The following is a 23,523-nucleotide window of genomic DNA, read 5'->3' on the forward strand; positions in this document are numbered from 1 at the left end:
TGTTTCCAAGTGGCCTGCTGGGCTGGCCCCCTGCCTGCAATGGCAGGACAGCAAGCAAGAGCCAGCCGGGTGGAGTCTTAACAGTCTAGAGTAAAGGATGAGGTCATGCCTGGCTTTAGGCCTAAGGGGCGGGAGAGGGGAGTGGTCTGTAGCTGGGGCTAAACTTAGAAACCTGTGGGTGGCTTCTCTGCCACCTCCCACTGGGTTTCCTCCCCTAGATGTGTTTGTGGGGGGGGGGCAGGGGCTGGGTTCCTCTCTCTGCTCTTGCTGGAGGGGGTGTGGCTGGCCCTAGGCAGAGTGTGACAGTCCCGCCTTCCCCAGCAGGTCAGCTTGGGCACTCTGGAAGCTGGGGCCCAGCGGAGAAGAAATTGACAATACAGAGAACAAGATTTTGTTTTCAGAGTTTTTTTTCCTCCCCCTTCCCCTAATTCTTAGCAGCTTGATGTGTCATTTTCCCCAGCAGGGGAGGGGGTGGAATGGCTTGGTTTGTAAACTCCCTTCCCCAGCCTTCCTGTTCCATGGAGGGGCAGCTCAGCTGGGTTCTGGTTCAGGCAGGGTTCTGGTTCAGGGTTGGGTGGTTAAGGCTTGGCTGGTGTGAGAAGGCTTGGCTGTGTCTTCAGAGCTCATTCCTCCATGCCGGCTCCACTTGCAGGGACAGGCCCCCTTCACCCTCCCGCTCCTGGGGGAGGTAGTCGTGACAGTGGGGCCCTAGGAAGAAAGGAAGCCAGTGTTGTCTTCCTGCTCTTACCTCCTCTTCCAGCCCTGCCCCTGTCCCTGGCCCAGCCATACCTGAGGTAGGGGAGCTGAGTTTGCTCAGACCTTGGAGCAAGTTCTGTCCTTGCTGCAGGTCCAGTTTGGCAGGGAAGGGGCACCCGGTGTAACCCCCATTGTCTCTGCAGAATTCCAGGAATCTGCGGGATACAGGGACACTTCACATGCATAGAAGAACACAGGCCAAGGAGGGATACTGGCCGAGGCTGTAAGCTAAGCCTCAGTCCTGCTACCTAGAAGTTATGTGTCTTTGGGCAAGTTGCTTAACCTCTCTGAAGGTCAGTTAATTTAAACATAAAACAAGAGTATTTAGGCAAACATCTGAATAGTAAATAAACCACAAGTAGGTGCTTAATAAAAATGCCCTGGCCCTGGGCTGGGAGTTGTGGCCACTTAGGGGGACGTGGGGTGGGACTGCTCACGTCTTCCAGTCGGGGTCATGGCCCAGGAGAAGGGGGTTGCCCACGATGATGAGCAGAGCCTTGGCACGGGTCACAGCAACGTTGAACCTCTGGGAGGAAGAAGCGTTTGCGGTCAGGGGAGGAAAGGGCCCTGAGGGAGGGAAGAGTTCCTGCCGCCCACCAGCCCTCCAACCTTGGGATTCTTAAGGAAACCCAGGTTGAAGTCCAGATCCAGCTGTACAAAGCTCTGGCTGCTTCGCACGGTGGAGATGAGGATGACGCTGCGCTCTTGGCCTTGGAACTCTTCCACGGAGCCCACCTGGGGGAGGCGAGGGAGGCAGAGGTAGGGCCTGAGATAAGGGGCTTCAACAGTGACCCAGAGTGATAAACTCTGCCTCAGGGAGCCTGAACTCCAAGGAAGGTACGGATTTGTCACCAGCAGGGTAAGTGCCATGACGGGGCCAGGAAAGGAGAATAGGCATGTCATGGACGCTGAAACCTGAAAGATGACTCCAGTTCAAGGGGTGGCCACGGTAAGTGTTCTAGGCAGAGAAAACAGCACCTCGGAACAGCGTTTTTCACGTCCTTGCAGATAATCACATGTTAAAAACATGCTACTCCGGGCCCTAACCCAGACCTCCTGAATCAGAATTTCCAACAGCAGAGGCCCCTGAATCTCACAGCAGTGGTTTTCAACCCTGGCTGCACATCAGAATCACTCATGGAGGTGAAAATCAAAACCTAAACCAGAGCCCTGGCGCTGTTCCGAGATAGCCGTTTTAATTGGTTGGGCAGGGCCCAGTGGTGGTAAAAGCTATCCAGGTGATTCTTATCTGCAGCCAGGATTGAAAACCATCACCTTAAGAAAAGTCAAAGAGTGGGAGGGGAAAGGTGAGGCCGGAGAGGTGAGCAGGGACAAAATAGCACATGACTGGCCTGGTAAGTCCTAGAGTTTGGACTTTATCCATAGGGCAATGCCTCGGGCCTGCCTGGTCATAGAATCACATGGGGTGCTTGTTAAAAACACAGGCCTCCTGATTCCACCCCAGACCTACAAGCTGAGATCGCCAGGAGTGAGAGCTTGGACTTCAGGGCAGCAGGGGTGGAGTGGGGGTGGGGGGTGGGGGGGTGGACTGGAGTAGCAGGGCAGGAGCCTAAAGGCGGTTCTCTGAAAGACTGGGGAAATACAGGAGGCAGAATTTAATGCAGACTACTGGTGAGTGCGGGTCACCTTCAAATCCTTGATGTCATCCAGTCCCCGAAGCTCCTTGTCGAGTTTGTTGATGCAATGATGGATTTTTTCCACCTGGAAGTAAAGTACAGCCATTACCCCCAATGCAAGACTGAGTCAGGCCTCTGTTTTCTTCTGAGATAAGCAGCTGGAAGAGGCCTGAGCTCCAGGAAGCTCCACCTGGGGTCCGGCTAGTTTTCTTTTTTTCGCATGGGCAAGCACTGAGAATTGAACCCGGGTCTCCGGCATGGCAGGTAAGAACTCTGCCTGCTGAGCCATCGTGGCCCACCCAATGTGGTCTGGCTATTAAGGAGGTACTATGGGTGGGGCATAGAGTGGAGTCCTACCCTGGCTGGGAACTGAAGGCCTGACCTGCTTCCTGTACGGCGAGATGACTCCCACGCTTCGGGGACTCAGGCGGACTTTGCCCTTCTTGGAGGAGGGGGCCAGGAGCAGCTTTAGGTAAGAAGTCACTGTGGCAGCCTCTTCAGGGTTGAAGAACGATGGGCTATTGCCCTCACGCTCGTCCTTGCCCATTACGCCATGAAAGATGATGGGGAAGCCCTGCACATGGGGTCAGAGGAAACAGCTGGACCTCCCTGCTTTCCTTGCCACCCACACCCAGGTCCAGGTGACCGAGGGGCCCATGGCTTCCACTCAGTGCCTCCCCTGGGTCTGCCCCTTTAGAAGGAGGGAAACCAGGGCACAGGGGGTGGGAGGCTGAGCCCCTGCCCGGCCGCACCTGTCGAGGCAGACCATCCCAGCGGCAGAAGCGCTCTCGGTCCACAACGTCAGCACAGGCCTGCAGCTCCCCATCATAATAGAGCCGGTTCGGGATGTCCAGGATGGTGGGGTGAGACCTGGGAGGCAGGAGGAGGCAGGAAGAGTGAGCCCGAGGGCCTGATGACTTCCGCCCCATCCTGCCAACTCAGCATCCTGACGCCCTCCTGCCCATAGCCGTCTAAAATATCTACTAAGTGTTCCCCATGAGCCAGGCACCGTGAACTACATAGAAGCAGAACCAAACATACTTCCAGATCCAGTCCAAAGATTTCAAGGACCAGTCAAATTTTAAAAAACAAAAATTAAAGACCCATTCTTGGGTTTCAATTCTGCCAAGGAGAGACTTTAAAAGCATAAGTATCAGCTACTATCACCATTATTTGGTAAGATAATGTCCTAAAAGCAAAGCTGTAAAAAGAAACAACACAATAGTTAGTGTTTATTGAGCTCTTAGTGACTGCCCGGAACTCATCTAAGCATTTTTAGATGTATTAGCTCTTTAATTCGAAAAACAATTAGGGTTTTGAAAAAAACTTACTACATTGGCTCTATTTTTTTAATTTCTCCTTGAATTGCTTGGGAACTTCATCTAGGATCAGCACCCAGATGTAAACTGGCCCAGAGAGGGAAGATATTTGCTAAAGTCACACAGCCAATGAGGACCAGAGATGGGGTTAGAAAGGAGCCCTCCTCCCTTCCAGTTTATAAACTTCCTGCCTGAGTAACCTGATCCCAGGACTGAGCCTTCAGCTGGGGCTGCGTGGAGGGTGTGAAGGCATGGGATTGCGGGGGAGGCAGGGGAACGGGAATACCTGTAGTTTCGTAGCAGCTTGGTTATGAACTGGGGGTTGTAACCATCGGGGCCTTTCTTATACAAGGCATTATAGGTGAGCAGCCGCTCCAGCAGCGAGTGCCCTAACCCATGCTTCTGGGTCAGTGGGGAGCGCAGCACGGGCCCCAGCTGCCGAGGGTCTCCTGCCAGCACCAGCTGCCCTCCTGGATTGTCTGTTTCCTTGACTTCCATGAGCCCTGAGAGGCAGGGGTGGTGAGGGGAGGGAGGAAGGTCAGGGGTGGAAATTGCCCAGTCCCATGCAGGGTGGCACACTGCAGCCTGCCCCACGTCCCTTACCTGCTATGGCCACTAGACTCTCAGGCTCCATGGAATGGCCAGCCTCATCGATGAAGATGTGTGTGAAGTGATCGATGGGAAACTGAGCTGAGACCAACCTGGGAGGTGGCAGGCCAGGAAGGGGTCATGTCCAGGCACTCAAGTACTTCCTCCCCCAGGCTCCCGGACTCCTGTTTCACGCCTCAGGAACCGCACTTCCCCCCTCCCCACCTATTGACACACATGATTAAGATACACACACACACACACACACACACACACACACACACACTCCCCACCTGCTGGCAGTGATGAGGGTGGTAATTAAGACACGATATTCCTGCAGCTTCTTCTTGGCGGGGAAGACATAATCCCCTTTCTTGGCATCCCAATTACAACAGGGCTGTGCATTGTGAAGGGAAAGGAGGAAACAGCTTGGCTCCCCCATTCTCATCATCACCCTGGCTCTCTACCTTCCAGGGAATCTTATCCAGCTCCCTCACTCTACAGAACGGTAAACTGAGGCCCAGAAGGGTCCTGACCTGCCTAAGGTCACACAGTGAGCCTCAAAACCCAGGTCTCCTGGTTTCCCAGCCCCAGCCTCTGTCCTGGGAACTTCCTGCCATTCCCTGGGCCTCTGTACCTCCCCAGGTACCTTGATGTCCTCTGGCACCAGGCGGATATCCCTGCTGGGGGCCAGGAGGCGGTAGATGGAGCTGGGCAGGTGGACCCGGAGCCGCTGACATAGGAGGTCAGCCCCTGAGTTGGACGGGGCGCAGGCCAGGATGTGGGCTTTGGGCAAGTGCTTCACCACCTGAGGCAGGGAGAAGCAGAGTGTGAGAAGCAGCTTCTGGGCTCCAGGGGGAGAGACAGAGACTCAGTTGTGATACAAAAAGGCAAGTTCCACTCCCCAGTTCCCTGCTAATCCAAGTAGTATTTTAATACTGGAAAACTACTGCAATAAATATACAGGCCCACAGGTTAGTGAAATGAGAATGGTGAGTCAGAGAGTTAAACAGTGCCCCACCTGCACAACCGGACTCAACAGTCACATTGGCCCAAACTCCCTACCTCCCCTTTTGATGCCTTCTCAGAAGCAGGGGCATTCTGGAGGGAACCAGAATCTAGAGACAACCACTTCATGTTGGGGGGAGTCGGAATGCAGACCCCAGGTCTGCGCTCAGGCCCCACCTGCTTGATGGCCTCCACTAAGGTGACAGTCTTGCCAGTGCCTGGAGGCCCAAAGATGATGTAGGGGGCTGGACGGGTGGTGCCCCTAATAATGTGGTTCACGGCCTGCAGCTGCTCTGGGTTTGACTCCAGACTCCGGTCGTACAGCCTGGCAGAGGGGCCAGGAACACAAGGCTGGAGTCATCCGTGTCCCAGAAGCGCCCTTGACTCCATCCTCTACTCCCACCCTCCCAGTAGCCCCAGAGGCCCCCCGCCCTCAGTCTCACTTGAGCTTCACATCTGAGGGCAGCAGTGGAACCCCACGGGAGGCCACAGGAAAGAGCATGGGCCACAGCAGCCAGCGCCCGGTCAGCTCCAGGGCACGGTGCTGGACGCGCAGAGGCTGGCGGTTGAAGGTGAAGTTCACCTTGAAGGTCAGTCCATCCACAAAGCGGCTCAGGAGGCTTTAGGGTGGGAGAGAGGGGGGAAGAGTTTCAGTTAGGAGGGTGGGCAGTGAAAGATCGGGGCCCCTCTTGATCCATCCCTTCTCCATTTCTTCCCTGCAGAGCTCTCTGGGAGAGGCAGCAGCTGAGGCAGTGCAGGATTTCCCTGACCTCAGGCACCAACAACCCCTTCTCCCCTGGGGTTCAGAAAGAAGCCTGCAGATCCTTCTGGCAGCTGAGGGTTCCCCCCAACACCCACCTCATAGAAAAGCTCAGCTTGACACGGTCCAGTTCCACCTTGTGCACAAAGCCCTTGTAGGTGATGGAGTTCTCCTGGTTTGTCTCGGAGGACAAAAGGGCAAACAGGTGGTCCCCCCGTAGCACTGAGGGGCGGCTCTCAGCCACCCCGGGAACCTACAGGGTGGGTGAGGACATGAACACAAGCAAGCCTGTATCCCAGGGATGGCCTTTGGAAGGGCTCAACCCCAGGCTCTCCAGACCTCCATGAAGTAAGGACAGAGACGCAGGGAGCTTTGCCACCCCTGCACCCCTCTTTCCTTTCTCACCAAACAGTCAGGGGAAGAGAAAGGGGACATGCCTTCCCAAGGCTGCTCAGAGACGCTGAGCCCTGGAATCCCAGGAACTCTCTGGTGCATGATTTCAGGACTTGGGAGTCTCCTCAGTTGCTACCCTTCCTTTAAAATCTTGTTCCAAACTCACTTTCTGCTGGAATCTGTCCCTGATCTTCCTTACTGCTTGCTTCCTCAGCACTGGTGTGCAGGAAGCCATTCTCAGGTGTAATCCTGGCTTTATGTACACACATTAAACAGCTGAGGCCTGGAAAAGTCTCTGAGAATTATCTAGTCCAGGTCTGTGCTTTCAGATGAGGGAACTAAAGCCTAGAGAGAGCAAGGGATTTGCCCAAGACCATATAGCTGGGGGCAGCAAAGTCTGCCCTAAAAGGCACTGCCTGACACCTCTTACTAGGCACAGGTGCCCACCATGCTCCTTGCTGAGGTCACCAGGGTAGAGCAGGACAGTCCCCACTGTCAGGAACAATGCTCTCTGCCCACAGCCCATGGGTCACCCTTCCCACATCTGGTTATAGGCTCCAACCTGCAGCGTGAGCAGCCTGGGGTTTTGGTCCACGGGGTCCCAGATCATGGGCACAGATTCCAGGTCATAATGCCGGATGTCATGTTCCATCTGAAGCTCCTCCAGGTGCAGCAGCAGCCGGAGCTTCACCTCATAGTTCCTTGACTTTAGGGCTGTCTCCAGCTGGGCCCTGGCAAGGATGGTTGGAAGGGAGAGAAGGAGGAGGGACAGGACGGATCAGGCAACCCCCAAGCCCAGCAGCATCCACCCTCTCCCATCGAATCTCTGGCGCTGGGGAAGCACTGGGAAGCAGAGAAGACAAGAAGGACAAGGGCGCAGATGGGGGTCAAGGGCCGGGAGAAGCAAGCGCTGGCTCTCGCTCGGTGGCTCCTGGCCCCCCACTTCGGTCCTGCCCCAGCAGCTGCACTGTGGATCTATGTCTATGGCCAGGAATACTCTCCCCAAGACCGTCCTATGACTCACACCCTCTTCTCATTCAAATATCATTCTCCATGCAAATATCACCTCCTTAAAGAGACCAGGCCTAGCTGCCCTCTGCAAAACAGCACCAACCCCACTTCCTTACCCTGCTTTAGTTTCCTTCGCAGCATTTATCACTAAGATAATAAGAATTATCTTATTTATCACTAAGGTAAATGATAAGTGCTTTTGCTCACTGTCCCCCACTAAAACGGGCAAGGACCTTTTTGTCTGGTTCACTGCTGATGATGTCCAGCAGCTTGAACAATGCCTGGCCCAGAGTGGGTGCTCAGTTAGCAAACGACTCAACAGAGCCCAGGAGGCTGAGGACAGAGGTAGTGGGGTAGAGGGAACAACCCAGCATGGAAGAGATACAAAGCAACACCGGGGGAGGAAAGCAGCCCCGGAATCTGGGGGTGACAGCGGGGTGGTGCTTACTTGATCTCTGCAATCTCCTTTGGGGCAGTGAAGATGCTTGTTCCCTGAAGAAGGATGGGGAGCAGCTGCCTGAGGCGGGGTGGCGGGTAATAGGTTCCTAGCGCCATACTGAGCTCCAGGTCATAGCCCTTAGCACTGCAGAAGTGGGGAAGAAACAGCTCTCACAAACACAGAGACCCTTCGCCTCCCAAGACTCTGAGAATGTTCCGCCACGGAGGAGGCGTGTGCCCGTTACAACACGATTTCCCCAAGGTGACCAGCCAGTCTTTGTTTGCCTAAGGATGCAGGCTCACTACCTCATGAGGCTGTCTGCGCCATTGCAGGACCATTCTCATTTTTGGAAACATTTGGAAGATACTATATGAGTAAAAGATGTCCATTAGAGGAAAAAAAACCCACACGCACAACAACCAGAAAACAGGTAATAAATAAACAAGTAAATAAATAATATTCCCATCACCCAGGGATAACAAAGGTTAACTTTTTGGTATAATGTGTGTCACACACACCTTCTTAACAAAAAGAGCACAAAGGTCTAGCTGTGAAAGCCATGTGACACAACTTGCTCTTTTAACTCGATGTTTTGTGAGCCTCTAGCCATGTCACAAAGAGATAGCTTCAATGGGATGCCTTGGTAATTCATCATACAGATGAAAATGCTTAAAATGTTTTCACAAGGTGTTCCTATCTGGTTGTTTATCTCCAACTTTGTTACTAGACAGATAAGGTCTCTGAGGCCCCAAGGAATTAAGAATTCTGCCTCTGGTTCTATGGCGAGGTGAGAGAGCCAGGGAGGAAAGGGGGCTCTGGCTCTCCCCGTTCATGCTTTCCCCAGGGCTGTCACACTGCCGTGGCCGGGGATTGCGGGGGTGAGGGGAAGCCCCCAGCCTAGACGGAGTTGGAGGGAGGAGTTACCGGTCAGGTCTCTCTCCCTCCTCTATCCGGCTAGTTATCACAGGGTTTCCGGTGATTCGGGTCCGCTTGTACGGAGATGTGGGCTTCAGTTGTGCAGCCAGCGGGCTGTGGGCCACCACGGCCAGGAAGCGAGCAATGTAGAAGGTGCCAGCTCCTTCTGAGCCCGGCTCCCCGGGTCCCAGCAGCTCCCAGAGCACCGTGGCTGGGAAGTAGCCCACAAAGCTGGTCATACAGTGGACGTGGAGCTCGTAGGAGTCACCTGGGGGAGAGGGAGGGAGTGACTGGGAGGTGGGGCGGGGATCCTCCCATCAGCACCGCCTCCCCCACCCCCCAAGGCGAGAAGCTCACTAGACAGCGACAGTGTCATTTCCAAAGCACTGGCCCCTCCTAGGGCATGCCCCTAACCACCAGAGGCTCTTTCTTTCGGAAACCTGCTCACCGGGGCCCAGCGGGCAAGGCAGCTCCTGGTCTCCATCATAGAAGGCGAACTGGGAGGTCCGGCATAGCGGGAAGAGATGGGTAAGGGTGACAGGCTGGGTTCCTCCATTCCGAAGCCTCAGGGTCAGCACCTCCTTGCGGTTCAAATCCAGGCGGATAAGGAGCTGCCCATCTCGGGTTTCATGGGGCCCCTGGACCTCCACGTCCACCCCATGTTTCCCGTGAAGATACTCAGCCCTGGGGAGAGCGGGAGTCAAGGGGGGCTGGGGCAGGAGGGGCCTGGACTGGGGGTTGCCCTGGGGAAAGGCTGGGGAGGCCGGCAAAGTGCCCGCTGTGCTAAAGGAAACCCAGCCCCTCCCCCGACACCTACGCGCTCTTTCTCCATCCCTTCCCCCATTCCTTGAGCGAAGGGCCGCAACCCAACCTCAGACAGCTCCCTTCCCCCACACCCCATACATTGCCTTCTCTCTCTCTGTCTCTCTCCTCTTTCTCTCTCTCTCTCTCTCTCACACACACACCTGTCATAAAAGATCTTGGCTAGCAGTGACTTGTGGTGTTTGCTGATATCTGACCCCAGCTTCATTCTCCTCTTTTCTGGGAGCCACACGTCGGCCCAGCGGTCGAGTCTGAAGAACCTGACCCGAGTCTTGGTGACGTAGGCCAGATTTGCAATCTTCATTCCATACAGCATAGAGGAGAAGCCAGGGGCAGGGGTCCCAAAGCTGCCGGAAGCAGAGGAGACTGGGCAGTGAGGGAAGGCAGGGTGGCTGGTGGGGGAGGGCGCGGGAGGGCGCTGGACACGCGGTCCCGCCTCAGGGCAAGACCCGGGGCCCAGCATCAGAGAGACTCAAGCTGGGGATCTTCGGAATTTTAAAAGTTTAAATGTTTTTTTCGGGAAGGCAGCGGGACTTCCCAAGACAATGTATGATCGTTTTTAAATGCAGTTGAGGATTGTACATTTATGAGGAGAGAGGCCCAATCATGGGTGTTGGCTGGAGGGACTAAGTGGGTAGAGAGAGAGAGAGAGAGAAATGAAGATTTATTTGAAAATTATTTGGGACCGAAAGAAACACAAACAACCTAGTGGGAAAAGCTGAGGCTAAGGGGAAGCCGAATGAGCTGATTCAGAGGGGCAGGTCCGGGGTGCCGCCTGTCGGCGAGGAGCGAGAAAGGGCAAGCTGGCTGATGAGACAGCAGTTTCTACCCGAAGTCAGAGGGTGCAGGTGGTAACAAGCAGGAAGGGAAAGGATCCTTTTCCAGAGATCAAATAGCTTGGCTTTGTGCCTAGAGAAGGTGAAGACAGGGAAAATTGGTCAGAAGGACAATAACCTCAAGGCTCAGTGCCTGGGATTTAGTTTAGTCAATTCCACAAACACTTATAGAGGCTGTTATGTGCCAGATACTGCACGCGAGGCTGGGGGTTCAAAGATGCAAGGGACCCGAGCCCGCACACAGAGTGAACACAGAACCACAGCATGATGCTGGGAGGGGGCTGCCAGGACCGCTCATCAGGCCAAGGAGGGGTTGGGAGACGAGCCTGAGGGGCTGCAGCTTCCCCAGGGGAGAGCATCAGAATTGAGCCCTGAGACACCCACCCAGGCAACGCATCCCGGGGTCGGGGAGGGGTATGGACAATTACGTGAATGAAGGTGGGAGGTAATAGAGGACGTGTGTGTGTGTGTGTGTGTGTGTGTGTGTGTGCGCGCGCATATGCGGGTAGAGATGTGTGGGGCCACTATACCCAGTTGGGTTACCTTGGGTTTCTTCACTTCTCAGAGCCTTCCCTTCCTCCTTTATAAATTGGGGACATTGAGAAACTTACCTTGCAGGGTTTCTAGGAGGATTACATGAGATATTTATTAACACTGGGGTGACCCACGTAGCCAGTGTCTGGCACATAAGGAGCTCTCAGTAAGAGTGAGCTATGATTAGTATCACAAACAGTTTGGCTGAATTAGAGTGAAAACTGCAAGGGAGGGAGTGGCAGGAGGCAGCAGAGGCGGGCAGGGACCAGGTCATGAACAGTTCTTCATGCCCACCAAGAAGCCTGGACTTGAACCCCAAGGCCAGGAGTGCCTCCTCTCCCCTGCCCCTTTCCTGGTACCCACGAGCCTGAGGACATCCCCATCTGTGACACGCTTCATGGACCCACTCGAGATCTGGACGACCTACCACCCTGCCCAGATGTTTTCTCCAGAGTGAAAGCAAATCCTGGCTCCTAAGAGCTATAGTAATCCTCATTTAACTATTAATGCTAAACCAGCACGCTGGCTCACTAGGGTGAACAGATAAGATCCCTGGTGACCCCTGCCTGCAACTCTGCCCCTCTCCTTCACCCCAAGCGAAAGAGAGTGACAATATTCAGTCAGCTCTGGTTTATTTTAAAAAGAAAGGATCATTTGAAAACTACTGTAATAGATAACGCCCAGTAAAGGTTAGCTACCGTTATTAGTATCCACATTAGTAGTAACAGTCGTACTAATAGAAGCAGCAGCAGGAGCAGGAACAACTTACTTTCAGCCCATGTCAGAGGCTAACACTGCAGTTACAGAGCCACCTCGGTGGTGGGTTTTAAGCAGGGGAGTGGCAAGATCATATTTGCATTTCAGATCACTCACTCTGGCATCAGGTTTGGAGGATGGATTTGCTGGAGGCAAGACGGTAGGCAGGGAAACCAGTTAGAAGAAGGCCAGTGCAACAGTCCAATTAAAAGATGACAACCGCCTGGACAAGAGATAGAAGAGGAGGGGCCGTATCTGATAATATTTAGAAAGTAAAACCGGCAGAACATGGTAATTGATAGGAGGGGAACCAGAGGCTGGAAAGAGGGATGAGTCTAGGATAACATCCAAATTACTGGGGTGCTTTTGGGGACTATTCCTGAGATAGGAGGTAAAGCGAAGAGGAGGAGGAAGCTGGAGGGTCTAACCGTGCATTTGGATTTGGCCTTGGACATGCTTGGATGGAGATTCATGTGGTCCAGAGGTAGCTGGCTCCATGCATCAGAAGCTGAGAACTCAGGCCAAAGTCAAGATTAGAGCCTAAATGACTAAGGAGTCCTCAGGTAGTAGCTAAAATCATGGAAGCATTTGGGATCTCCCTAAGTAGCATGAAGAGTCTGACAACAGCCCAGCCAAGGCCAGGACAATGCAGAGAGGAAGAGTAACCAGAGGAACCACCAAGAGAGGGAGAAGAGCCAGGAGGAAGTTTCAAAAATTAGGCATCAGGATCAAATGCTGCTAAGGGGTCCAGTAAAAAGGGACTGAAATCAGGAGGTCACTGATGACTTGCCCCAGGATCCCTCCCCGAGATCCTGAGACTTGAGTCACTAAGTCCTATGGCTTGGGGCACAAACCCAAATGCCTACAGAAGCCAGGATCAGCCTAGAGAACCTTCTCTGATAACTGCAGTCTTCTCAGACACCTTGTACAGTCCCATGTTTTGAGTCTTTCATGGAGGAAGTTTCATAACTCTAGCAGGTGCCATGATAAGCAGCCCCGGGCTCTCAGCTCAGTGCTGGGGAGAAAATAGGGCTCTATGGGGACAGAACAAATAGAGGAAGGCGTGCCTGGTCAAAGGAGATAACTGCTACTCATCTCCAGCCAACTGCTGCCAGGAGGAGCTGTAGGTTCAAGGTAGCCAGATAAATTCTGGCTATTAAGAGAAGACAAAATCAACATTTTAATGGAAAATTTCCTATTTTTGGAAACTTCTACATGGGCATATTGGCAGACAGAACTCACCTTTGCAGGTTTTTCAATTACTATGGAGAATGCTGCTACCAAAATATTTCTCAAATTACTGTCCATTTCTGTTACCAATATACTAATTCACCTATGCCTGGTCTAAGGTGGCAGTCACTAAAAATGAAAAAAAAAAAAGCTAATTAAAAATCATAAACTGAGTACCAGCTTGATGATTTCTGAGCAGCTCCTTTCCAGACTGAGCCTCCAGGCCACGGTCAACACTCACCTTGGCCCAATGCACTGCCCTGGAATCTAATAGTTTCTAGAGAAAACGTTTTAATTGTGTATGTAAACCAGAAGCTATAAAAGAAAACAAACAAAAAATTTTTGACTACTAAAAAAACACACTAACTTTTGTACGGCAAAAGATATAAAGAAATTAATTTTTTTATTAATTAATTTTAATTTTCTTGTAAAATTAAATTTTACAAGAAAAATACTTGTAAAGCAGATGATAGGCAAAGGATTAATCTTTATAATATACACATTTTATTATAAATTAACAAGAAAAGACAATTCAACAGAAGAACTGGACATTCAATTTAAATAAAAAAATCCAAAAGGCCAGAAAGTATGAAAAGAGTCTCCAAAAGTAGTTAGAAAAATGCAAATTAAGTTAAAATTGATTTATTATTTTACTTCCATTAGAATGGCAAAAATTAAAAGCCAGAACATGCATTGCTGGTATGGATACGTGGAAAAAGCTGCTTTCATACATTGCTGGTAGAAAGGGAGTACTACAATGTTTTGGGGAAGCAATGTGAAAACATCTACTATTTAAAATACAGGTGTCCTCTTAATCCAAGAATCCCATTCCTAGGACTAGATCCTACAGAAAGCAAAGCACACACATATAAGGACACGTGTGCAAGGATATTTACTGCAAAGCTGTTCACTGTGGCCAAGAACTGGAAACAAAAACAAATGCCCATCATAGGGGATTGTGGGAATAAACTGTAAATAACCATATCGTGGAATATTATGCAGCCAGTATAAAGAATGCACCACACCCACCAAAATGGCTAAAATTTTCAAAGCTGACAACACCTAACACTGAAAATGATATAAAACAGCGAGAACTCAAACATTGTTGGGGAAGATATAAAGTGGCACAACTTTGGGAGTTTCTTTAAAAACTAAACGTATACCTATTCCATGACCCAACAATTCCATTCCTAGGTATATTCCCAGGAGAAACAAAGACATGTCCATAAAACGACTTGTACAAGAATGTGCATACAGCTTTATTAAAATAGCCTCCAAATTGAAAACATCCATAAAAAGGAGAATGGATCAACCAACTGTGGTTTGTTTTCAGACAAAGGGATACTATTAGGTAATAGAAAGGAACTACTGAAACAGGTAACAACCTGGGTGAGTTTCAAACGCACTATGCCGGGGTGCCATGGGTAGTTCAGTGGTAGGATTTTCACCTGCCATGCAGGAGACCTGGATTCGATCGCCGGCCCATGCACCTCCCCACAAAACAAACAAGCAAACAAACAAAAATTCAACAAACAGTGCTGCAATAACGGGATACTCGCATGGAAAAAGAATGAAACGTGGCCCCCGCCATACAGCATGTAAAATAAACAAACAAAAACCAAAAAACATTACACTGGTTGAAAGATGAATTGTATAGAAGACTACCTACTGTGTGAATCCATCAAATGAAGTTCTAGAATAGGTACTACAGTGAAAAAATTCAGAGCAGTGGTTGCCTCTGGGTAGGTAAGGGTGGAAACTGACTAGAAAAGGACAGGGAGGAACTTTCTGGGAGGAGATAATGTTCTATACAGGCACACCCAGAGACAATGTGGGTTCAGTTCCAGACCACCGCAAAAAAGCGACAATCACAATAAAGTGAGTCACATGAATTTTTTTGTTTTCCCATTTCAGATAAAAGCTATGTTTTCACCAAACTGAAGCCTATTAAGGGTGTATGGCATTATGTCTAAAAAAGTAATGCATATACCTTAATTAAAAAATGTTTTATTGCTAAAAAAAATGCTAACCATTATCTGAGCCTTCAGCAAGTGGTAATCATTTTGTTGGTGGAGGGTCCTTCCTTCATCAGGCTGTTGCCTGATGAGGGAGGTGGCTGCGGAAGTTGGCCTGGCTGTAGCAGTTTCTTAAAATAAGACAACTATGACATTTGCTACATAGATTGACTCCTCCTGTCACTTGAACACTTAGGGGCCACTGTAAGGTTATTAACTGGCCTAATTTCAATATCGTTGCATGTCAGAGAATAGGGAGGCCCAAGGATAGGAAGTGAGTTGGGGAATAGCCAGTTGTCAAAGCTGTCAGAACACACACAACATTAATCAATTAAGTTTGCCATCTTATATGGGGCTGGTTTACAATTACAATAGTAATATCAAAGATCATTGGTCACAGATCACTGTAACAGATACAATGATGAAAAAGTCTGAAATATTGAGAGAATTATCAAAATGTGATACAGGGACACAAACTGAGCACATGCTGTTGGAAAAATGGTGACAAGCTCCCAGCAGGGTTGCCCACAAACCTTCTATTTGTATAAAACACAGTATTTGCGAGGTGCAAAGTAAAGTGAAGTGCAATGATGGAGTCTGAGGTATGCCTGCATCTTGATAGACAGAGGTTTGTATATAGGCATATGCATTTGCTAAAACCCATAGAATGGCAGGGTTAAGATTTGTCCATTTCATTGTATGTAAATTTTACTTAAAAAAAAAGCACTATAAATAAATTCTGAACTCTGGTTAATGATAATCATGCTGAAGTGTTAGGGGAGCAGTACCATGATGGCTGTAACTTACTTTGACGTGCATAAATAAAATTTAAGATGGCTTGCTAAATGTATTAGGGGTGGATGTAGTAAACAGTAATTAGGGAATCTAGGTGGAGTGTATACAGGCGTTCACTGTACAACTATTTCAACTTTTCTTTCTGTTTCAATATTATTTTTCAGCTGGCCAAAGATGACTTAATTTAAAGCCAAATACAATAAGGACAAAAGACCAGAAGGCTAACACAATAGGGGTGAGAGAGAGAGAGAGAGCGAGAGAGCTCACTAACCAGAAGGAGAGGGTGGGGAAGTTTGTAAGGACTGGAATCAGCTACTGGAAGAGCACTGGCGGGGGAAGGTCAAGCAGTAGACATGGAGTTATCTTCTGAGTGTAACTGTTGTGCACGGGTGGAATGTGTTCTCTCTGGATTCTGGAAGGGCTGTGTTCAGGAAGATTAGAGCCCAACCATCGCTGAGAGTTGAGACAAGCTACGGAAAAGCTAGGACTGTCTTGGTCAGTAACATAAAGTGTGGGAGATTTTTTAACCTATGCTGTTTTCCAGGATCACAGGGTACAGGTAAAATTCAACACTATCAGTCTTCCCTTCTGTTCAAGCCAAATTATATTCACTTATCACTGAATGACTCAGGGGGAACCCCGATTTGAGTGGGTGACGTGAGGTCTAAGAAGTCTTCCAAATGCTGTTGTTGGCACTGCACCTGCAAAACCAGTTGACTGTATGTTTGAAATTTTTTCATAATAAAATGTTGGGGAAAAAACCCACAAAGCATTTAGAGGTATATACCAGACAGTGAGGAGTGATGCCCAGGTCATACTGTCGAGTAAGAAAAGCGAGATGTGGAAAGTGTGCATAACGTGGTTACTTATTTATAAACAAGAACCAAAAAATTAAAAAAAATGCCCTGGATGGCATGAGTTACATGGGTGTTGGGTAGAATGTGGAAATGGAAGTGGGGTGTTCATATGGGGAGGCGGGCACAATAAAAAAGGCTATATGAAAATGATCCCACGTGGGCCAATATACATGGCGTACATTGAGATACATGAAAGAGTGGTAACCCAAAGAATTTAAAAGCATTCAAATGAGATAGATATCTAACTTGAAAATTAAAGGCTCCCTCTCCTCACACCCAACTACGTGCTTCTTTCCCAAACTTTTTCCCTCTGCATATATAAACATATATTTTTAGACACACAAAAAAGAGATTATATATGTTCCAAATCCAAGAAACAATTTTTGGCTATTCCAAATGTTACAATGATCATCATTGCGCAAAACCCTTATTTCACTTGTAGGAGAGCTTCTACGGGCCAGATTCCTCCAAGTAAAACTTCTGGGTCCAAGAAGAGTGAACCTTAACAACTTTAGTAAGTTTTGCCGAGTTGTCCTGTAAACAAACTGTACAAATTTACATTCTCGCTAACAAGAGTTTGAGGATGCCCTTTTCCCAGACCCTAACTTCAGAAACTTTCTTTTTATTTTTTGCCAATCTGATAAGCATAAAATGGAATCTTCCTTAAATCTGCACTTCCCTGAGGATCTTTCCTCCCGTTTATTAGCTGTGCCTATTTTTTCTGTGACTTGACTTAACAGGCACACTCAGAGCCTTCAATTATATGGACAATGAAAACAACAGAAAACATTTACTGTGCACTTACTCTGTGCTTCTTTATGTTCCTAAATGCATTATCTCATTTAATTCTGCCAACAATGTCTTAGGGTGGCAGCTCCTATCATCCCCATTTTTTAGAAGACACTGAGGCACAGATCTTTATCCCTGAGAAGGCCACAAGTCTTATCCATCCTTGATGGTACTTCAGGAGAGGAGTACTTCACTGCGCTCCTCACCAGAACTTCTGTTCCCACGGTGGGCATCCTGGATCTGCAATGCCTTACCCTTGGCCCATTTTCAGAAAAGGGCAATGGCTTAGGGGAATGGTATTTCAGAACATAGCATCAGATGTGGAAACCATCTTCGAAAGGAACACCTAGCTGTGTATTTCTTCTCTTTTTTTTTTTGACATGGGCAGGCTCCGGGAATCGAACCCAGGTCTCCAGCACAGCAGGTGAGAACTCTGCCACTTAGCCACCATTGCCTGCTCCCTAGCTGTGTATTTTTACAAACTGTGGGTCACAACTCTCATTAGGGGGTCAAGAACAGGAATTTCATAAAGTTGAAACAAAACAGAAAAAATATCAGAGGGCAGGGAGTGAAGATTCATACTGTCTCGAAGGTACAACAGTTTTGTGAAAGTTGTATATATTAGGTCCTGAAGTAAAATGTATTTCTTACTGGGATAGAGGGCCAAAGAACTGTTAAATTACACTGATAGTTCAACTGCCAAGCTATTCTCCACGCCAGAGGCCCTGGATGATTTTCCCCAAAGCCCTGATTATGGCAGTCTCCAACTTTGAAACTTTTTGCACTTTCCTGTTTCTGTTAAGATTGAAAATAAAACAAAATAAAAACCAAAAACAACAACAAAAAAATCCACTCCATAATGACTCTCCATGGCCCATGAGGCAGGTCCTGCTCCTGCCTCCCTCCCTGAGTTCACTCCCAAGACTTTGAAAATGTGGGCTGCTCCCTCTGCCTGGTCTCCCCTTCCACCTTAAATCTGCTAACTCCCATTTTTCCTTCAGGATTCTGTTTAAACATCCCTTTCTTTCAGAAGCCTTCTCTGATCCCTAGATTAGTTCAGGTCTTCAAGTTATACACTCTCATTGCACATTGGACTTTGTCTTACAAGCTCTTACCATAACCGTAATTAAACAATTCTCTGTGCAATTATTTAGTTGCTGCTTCTTCCTTACACAGTTAGGTCCTCCTGGGTATCTTCAGCAACATACACAGTGCTTTGTTCATAGAAGGCACTCAGCCAATATTTGCTGAATAAGAAAGAATGATTCTCCCGCCCAAGGCAAGAAGCATCTTCTCAGAAACCTTTCATGACACCCAGTCCTTACTCCGCACAACTGACTCTCAATTATCACTGGAATAACGACACCTACCCCTTACCAAGCTGTACATTATGCTACACAGTTCAAACACTTTACCTACAATAGCTCATTCTGACCTCACACAACCCTAAGAGAAAGACAAACATATTCTTACAAGATGGGGAAATGGAAGATTTAAATAGTTGTTCAAAGTCAAATGCAACTAACTAATAAGTGGCAGAGAGGGATCTGAACTTGAGCTACCTGACTCAACACTATACTAGCACCTGTAATGCTGCATTGCATGTTTGCCTATACATCTGCCACTCCCTACTAGACCACACTCTTTGGAGGCTGGAATCAAGGCAAAGGCACACAGAACCCCACTAAGAGCTTTTGTAGGTCAACTCTACTTACTAATTCTATTAGATTCTCTACTTACACACAAGGCACTATACTAGGGAATAAGTGAAGGTGAAAATATGATTAAGGGCCAGTCCCTGCCATCAGAGCACCTTGGGCAGTCTGGTGAGAGACACAGCCCTGGAGAAGCTACCAGGAGGCAAAGAGAGTGAAGAATGAGCTATAAGAATAGCCCAGAGGAAGATACAATTAATTCCAACTGGGAGGATGACAGTCGGGATCATAGCACTGAAGCCTGGCCTAAGGAAGTTCTCCCTAATCAGAACAGAAATCTTCTCCTTCAGTGTGTGTGTGTGTGGGGGGGGGGGGGGGGGGGGGGAGGCGGGAATGAGAGTGGAGAGGTAGTCGGTAGGGAAGAAGGCACCAAGTTCTACCTTCTGGAGTGTTTTGGAGTGTATTTCACTATGAAGCACTAAAACATTCAAGGATAATATTTTGTCCCCCCCACGTGTTCTCCTTTCAGGCCAGACATTTCTCACTTTGTTTGATTGAATCTCACCCTAGAATATGAACTCATATAGACATTTTCTTCTCCAACGTACTAACGTCTTATCTCTCCTTGAAGGCTAAGGTCATTGCCACCTTCTGCAACATTCTTAATAAGGAATCCCAGGGCAGTGGTATCTTATTTTCATAAAAAACAAGGGTAAACAGTAAAAATTACTTTTGAAAATTCCTTTAATCCCCCATAATGTACAGTATATCAGTATATATGTCTTTCTGTATGCAACTGGACAGTTTTCCACCAGTACTGGAACATACTGCATACTGAGAGCCAAAGGAAGTAGTTACCAGGCACAAGGATAGGTAAATCCATGCACCTTAAGTGTTGACATGATGTGACTCCATGGCAACTGCTCTTTCTCTGCTTTCCTCCAGCATTTTCCTTATTCCTCTGTTAAAATTCTCATTTCATCTTACCATGTATTATAACCACCTGTACGCATGTGTCGGTCTCTATTGCTCCCAGGAATTTGTGTATTTTTCATCGTTACATTCCCTATAGTGCCCAGGACAGTATGAGAGGTAAAACAGGTCCTCATCATCTTTGCCTCTTCTTCAGACGCTGCTCAAGCCTGTTAATGTTCCCCTTAAAATGGGGCATCCTTTATTGAGAACAAACAGTATTCCAGGTATGGCCTGATCAGTAGGAGACTCGCTACCTCCCTCCTCCCAACCCCATACTACATGTGCCTTTATGCTCCCTAAAATTTCTTTAGCTTTTTTCTCGTCATATGTCACCCATACAGGCCTTTGGATCTGCTAAAACCGAAGGTCTTTTTCAGGTCTATTACGCCCAAATTCCAACCACCCTCTGATGTACAGGTCTTTACATTTACCCCTGTTAGATTGTTTTTTGGTTTTCTGCCCGAGACTGCATCCTGATACAGTGTTTTCGAAGCACAACTGTGTGGTTTGAACGAGAGAAGGGTCTCCCTAATTTTCACTTAAGCGGTAGGAGGAAAAAGAACCAAACAGAACGGCCCTGGCCCTGGGACTCCAAGGAGAAGCCACAGGTGCTAATGGAGGACTGGCACCATGCATTGCTGGTGCCTTTTCCTCTCGTCGATGTTCTCTGACATTCTCCCTCCTACGCTGGGTCTTCGGCTCTCAGGAGTAGCAGACACCCAAGGCTGCAGCCCCCCACCTAGAGGTCCCCGTAACTCGCGGTCACTAGCAGGCTTCGTCCGCAGGCTCCCGCGACGCCTGGGCCCCCTCTGGAGGCTCCCCTCCCCCAGCCCGAGAGTTGCCCCCAGCCCCCGCCCCCCGCCCCCCGCTCCCCGCGCGCGGGCTCAAAGCCTCTCTCCCCGGCACGGGCCGCCAGGAACTGGGGCTTCCGGGGGGGCTCTCCGCGGGAACTCGGCGGAGGGGCCCGGTCCGGGAGGAACGCGCGGGCTCCGGGCAGCGTGCAGCGGCGCTGGCGGGGCGTGGGCACGACGCGGGCGGGGAGGTAGGTCTACGCCGCCCCGGGACGGGCCCCAGCCGCTGGGGGAGCTGCGAACCTCCGCGCCCTCGGGCGGGAATGATGGCACCGCAGCGGGGGTCGTGGCGGCAAGCTGGGCCCGCGATTCAGGCCCGGGGAGTGGGCCGACCCGTACCTGATCTTGAAGTCTCGGTTATAAATGGTCCTCAGTCGCTCGCGATCTGTCTCCATGTCCAGTCCCCGAACGATCAGGAAACTCTCGAAGCACTGGCCCGTCTCCCGGAGCTGCCGGCAGCTGAACTTACTGGGCATCGCGGCGGCGGCGGCGGCTGCGGCCCAGGCAGGAGGGTCCGTGGAAATGAAACTGAAAGTCGCCGCCGCGGCTGGAAGTTGGCGATTCTGGGTTGAGGGTGTAGCAAGGGGAAGACCCCTAACTCTGACCCCGTGATCCTGCAGGCTCCCACCTCCTCGCTGGGTTTCCCCCCTCCGCTCCTTTCCTACCTGAGCTTTCCCTTCGGTCTCTTCGTCCTATCCCCTCCCCCTCTCCCCATTAACTCTTTCCTAAGGCGTCTGACCCCTCCCTCAGGGCCCTCCCCTTACCCCAGGCTCCCTCCCCTGGCATCTAGCCACAATCAGAACGTGGCTATAGCCTGAGGCCCCCTAAACAGCCCCGGAGGACCTCGGAGCCCCAGCCAAGGCTACTCCCACACCCACCGCCCAGAGCCTTGGGACTTAGGAAAAGTAGGAGAGCAAAAGGAGTAGGGGCTTGGAGAGCTGCAGTTGGACCGGGGCAGCTCATCCCCCACCTTCTCGACTGCCCTGAACACAAACCTGTACTATAGCGGGCGACACGCCTCCCCTCCCACCCTCCCCATTTCCCGTTCTCTGGCTTTCAAACGGAGGGATGAAGACACGAGTCACAGAAGTTTGAGGGAGTTTCTCTTAAGATAAAGGTGTGTGCGTGTGGGAGGGAGGAACACCAGGACTCTGCCAGAAGAAAAGTGGCTTTCTTTCAGACTTCATTGTATGGAAAGATCGCTTACCCTTGAGCCATATATATGGCGACTTAATTGCACTCCCGCCTGTATTGCCCTTTAATTGTTTATACAGGTAAGTGTTGCCCAGTCATCAAAATATTAGCTTCTTGAGAATGAGGGACTATTATATTAAACAACAAATGGTAAATAGCTACAGCATCAGTAACAAGAGAAAGACCGGGGTAATTCTGATGAGACTGTTTAGACAAACTAAAGGGGGCAGGACCACCACAAAAACAATCCTTGCATTTATTTATCTTCCGGAATAACAAAATACACATATTAGAATGAGGAAAAATAATGAAAGCTATACTTTAAAAACCTTTAAAAAAACATACCACAGTTTCAAATATACCAAAGCCAGTGTTGTTCTCCCAAGTAGTCCGTTTAGGAGGCCACGTACTCAGTCTAACCTCGTGTCAGGAATGTTCAGAACCCAGATCATGCTCCGGCTGGGCTACCCTTTGAACCTTCTCCCAGGCTAACTGAAGCCAGGAATAACAGGCCTTAGTGACAGGAAATGCAATGTCAGTGGGAACCAAAAATCACAGGATGGGGGAAATAAGAGTGGGGAAAACGTTTGTTTTCTTCGAGGGTGATTATGCCAAGATGAAAAAACTAGTAAAGTAGCCAAAGATAAAAACTCAATTACCTGGTGGGACTCAGGAGTGCAGGGTGCGCACCTAAAAATTGCTTTGCTACTTACTATCTCAAAACCTACCATCTGCTACACTAAAACTAATGTTTGACTCAATTCTGATTAGCAAATCTTAAGTCCCCCTTATTCTTCCCCTCCTCTGGCCAAGCTATCTCCTGGTTGTTCTGAAAACATACGCAAACAGCTGTTTTGTAGTAGAAGCCCCTTAACTTGTGTCAAAATGTGGCTTTTGTTATTACGGAATCTCTCTAAAGTAGTTTCATCTGGAAAAATCCACTCACAAGGGGTTGAAATTACGTTTTTATATACGGTGCTCTTGATGTTTAGAATGATCTTCCCTCCCCATGTTTCAACATCTAGCTCAGGTCTTTTCTTGCTTCCTTGAAGCTTATCCCATCCCACCGCACTTAGAAGAACCTGACTTTAAAGTAATAAAAAAACGCACTAAAGGCAATCAAGGTTAACCTTGGCATCAGCATTATTGGAATACCATATAGCCTCCCAAGATAACTACATTGGAGAAGAAAATTTCAGCTATTTTCTTAATTCTGTACTCTTTATTCTCTACTCTTAAGTTATACTCTATGACTGTCCTCACTAACCTTATACATAAGATACTTCAACTAGATGGAACTCCCAACGGCAACAACAGCCCTTAAAAAGTAATCTATGGAAAAGAAATTAATCTATGAAAACTAAGATTTTATAATTATAATTTTTAAA

General features: G+C 49.1%; 1 protein-coding gene across 4 annotated transcripts; it reads right to left on the reverse strand.

The window, feature by feature from the left end:
• Positions 1-389: 389 nt before the first annotated feature.
• On the reverse strand, positions 390-21,672 carry MOV10 (Mov10 RNA helicase). Of its 4 annotated transcripts, XM_077119868.1 has the most exons (22): positions 21,281-21,307; positions 11,788-11,997; positions 10,478-10,557; positions 9,792-9,995; positions 9,275-9,510; positions 8,836-9,094; positions 7,921-8,055; positions 7,024-7,192; positions 6,167-6,321; positions 5,752-5,928; positions 5,486-5,633; positions 4,950-5,108; positions 4,594-4,697; positions 4,316-4,413; positions 3,999-4,215; positions 3,146-3,263; positions 2,776-2,967; positions 2,404-2,478; positions 1,366-1,491; positions 1,194-1,282; positions 790-911; positions 390-708 (listed from the first exon to the last, which is right to left on the reverse strand). In XM_077119868.1, exons 4-22 carry the CDS (start codon positions 9,962-9,964, stop codon positions 617-619), a joined length of 2,844 nt encoding a protein of 947 aa, XP_076975983.1. In that variant the 5' UTR covers positions 9,965-9,995; positions 10,478-10,557; positions 11,788-11,997; positions 21,281-21,307; the 3' UTR covers positions 390-616. The 4 variants fall into 4 exon arrangements, with proteins under 4 accessions (XP_076975983.1, XP_076975981.1, XP_076975982.1 ...); XM_077119866.1 differs by lacking the exons at positions 10,478-10,557; positions 11,788-11,997 and adding an exon at positions 21,607-21,672 and having other exon boundaries at positions 21,281-21,488; XM_077119867.1 differs by having other exon boundaries at positions 10,478-11,920; positions 21,281-21,305.
• Between the last annotated feature and the right edge of the window lie 1,851 nt (positions 21,673-23,523).

This window comes from Tamandua tetradactyla, chromosome 11 (assembly GCF_023851605.1).
Source record: "Tamandua tetradactyla isolate mTamTet1 chromosome 11, mTamTet1.pri, whole genome shotgun sequence".
NCBI classification, from domain to species: domain Eukaryota; kingdom Metazoa; phylum Chordata; class Mammalia; order Pilosa; family Myrmecophagidae; genus Tamandua; species Tamandua tetradactyla.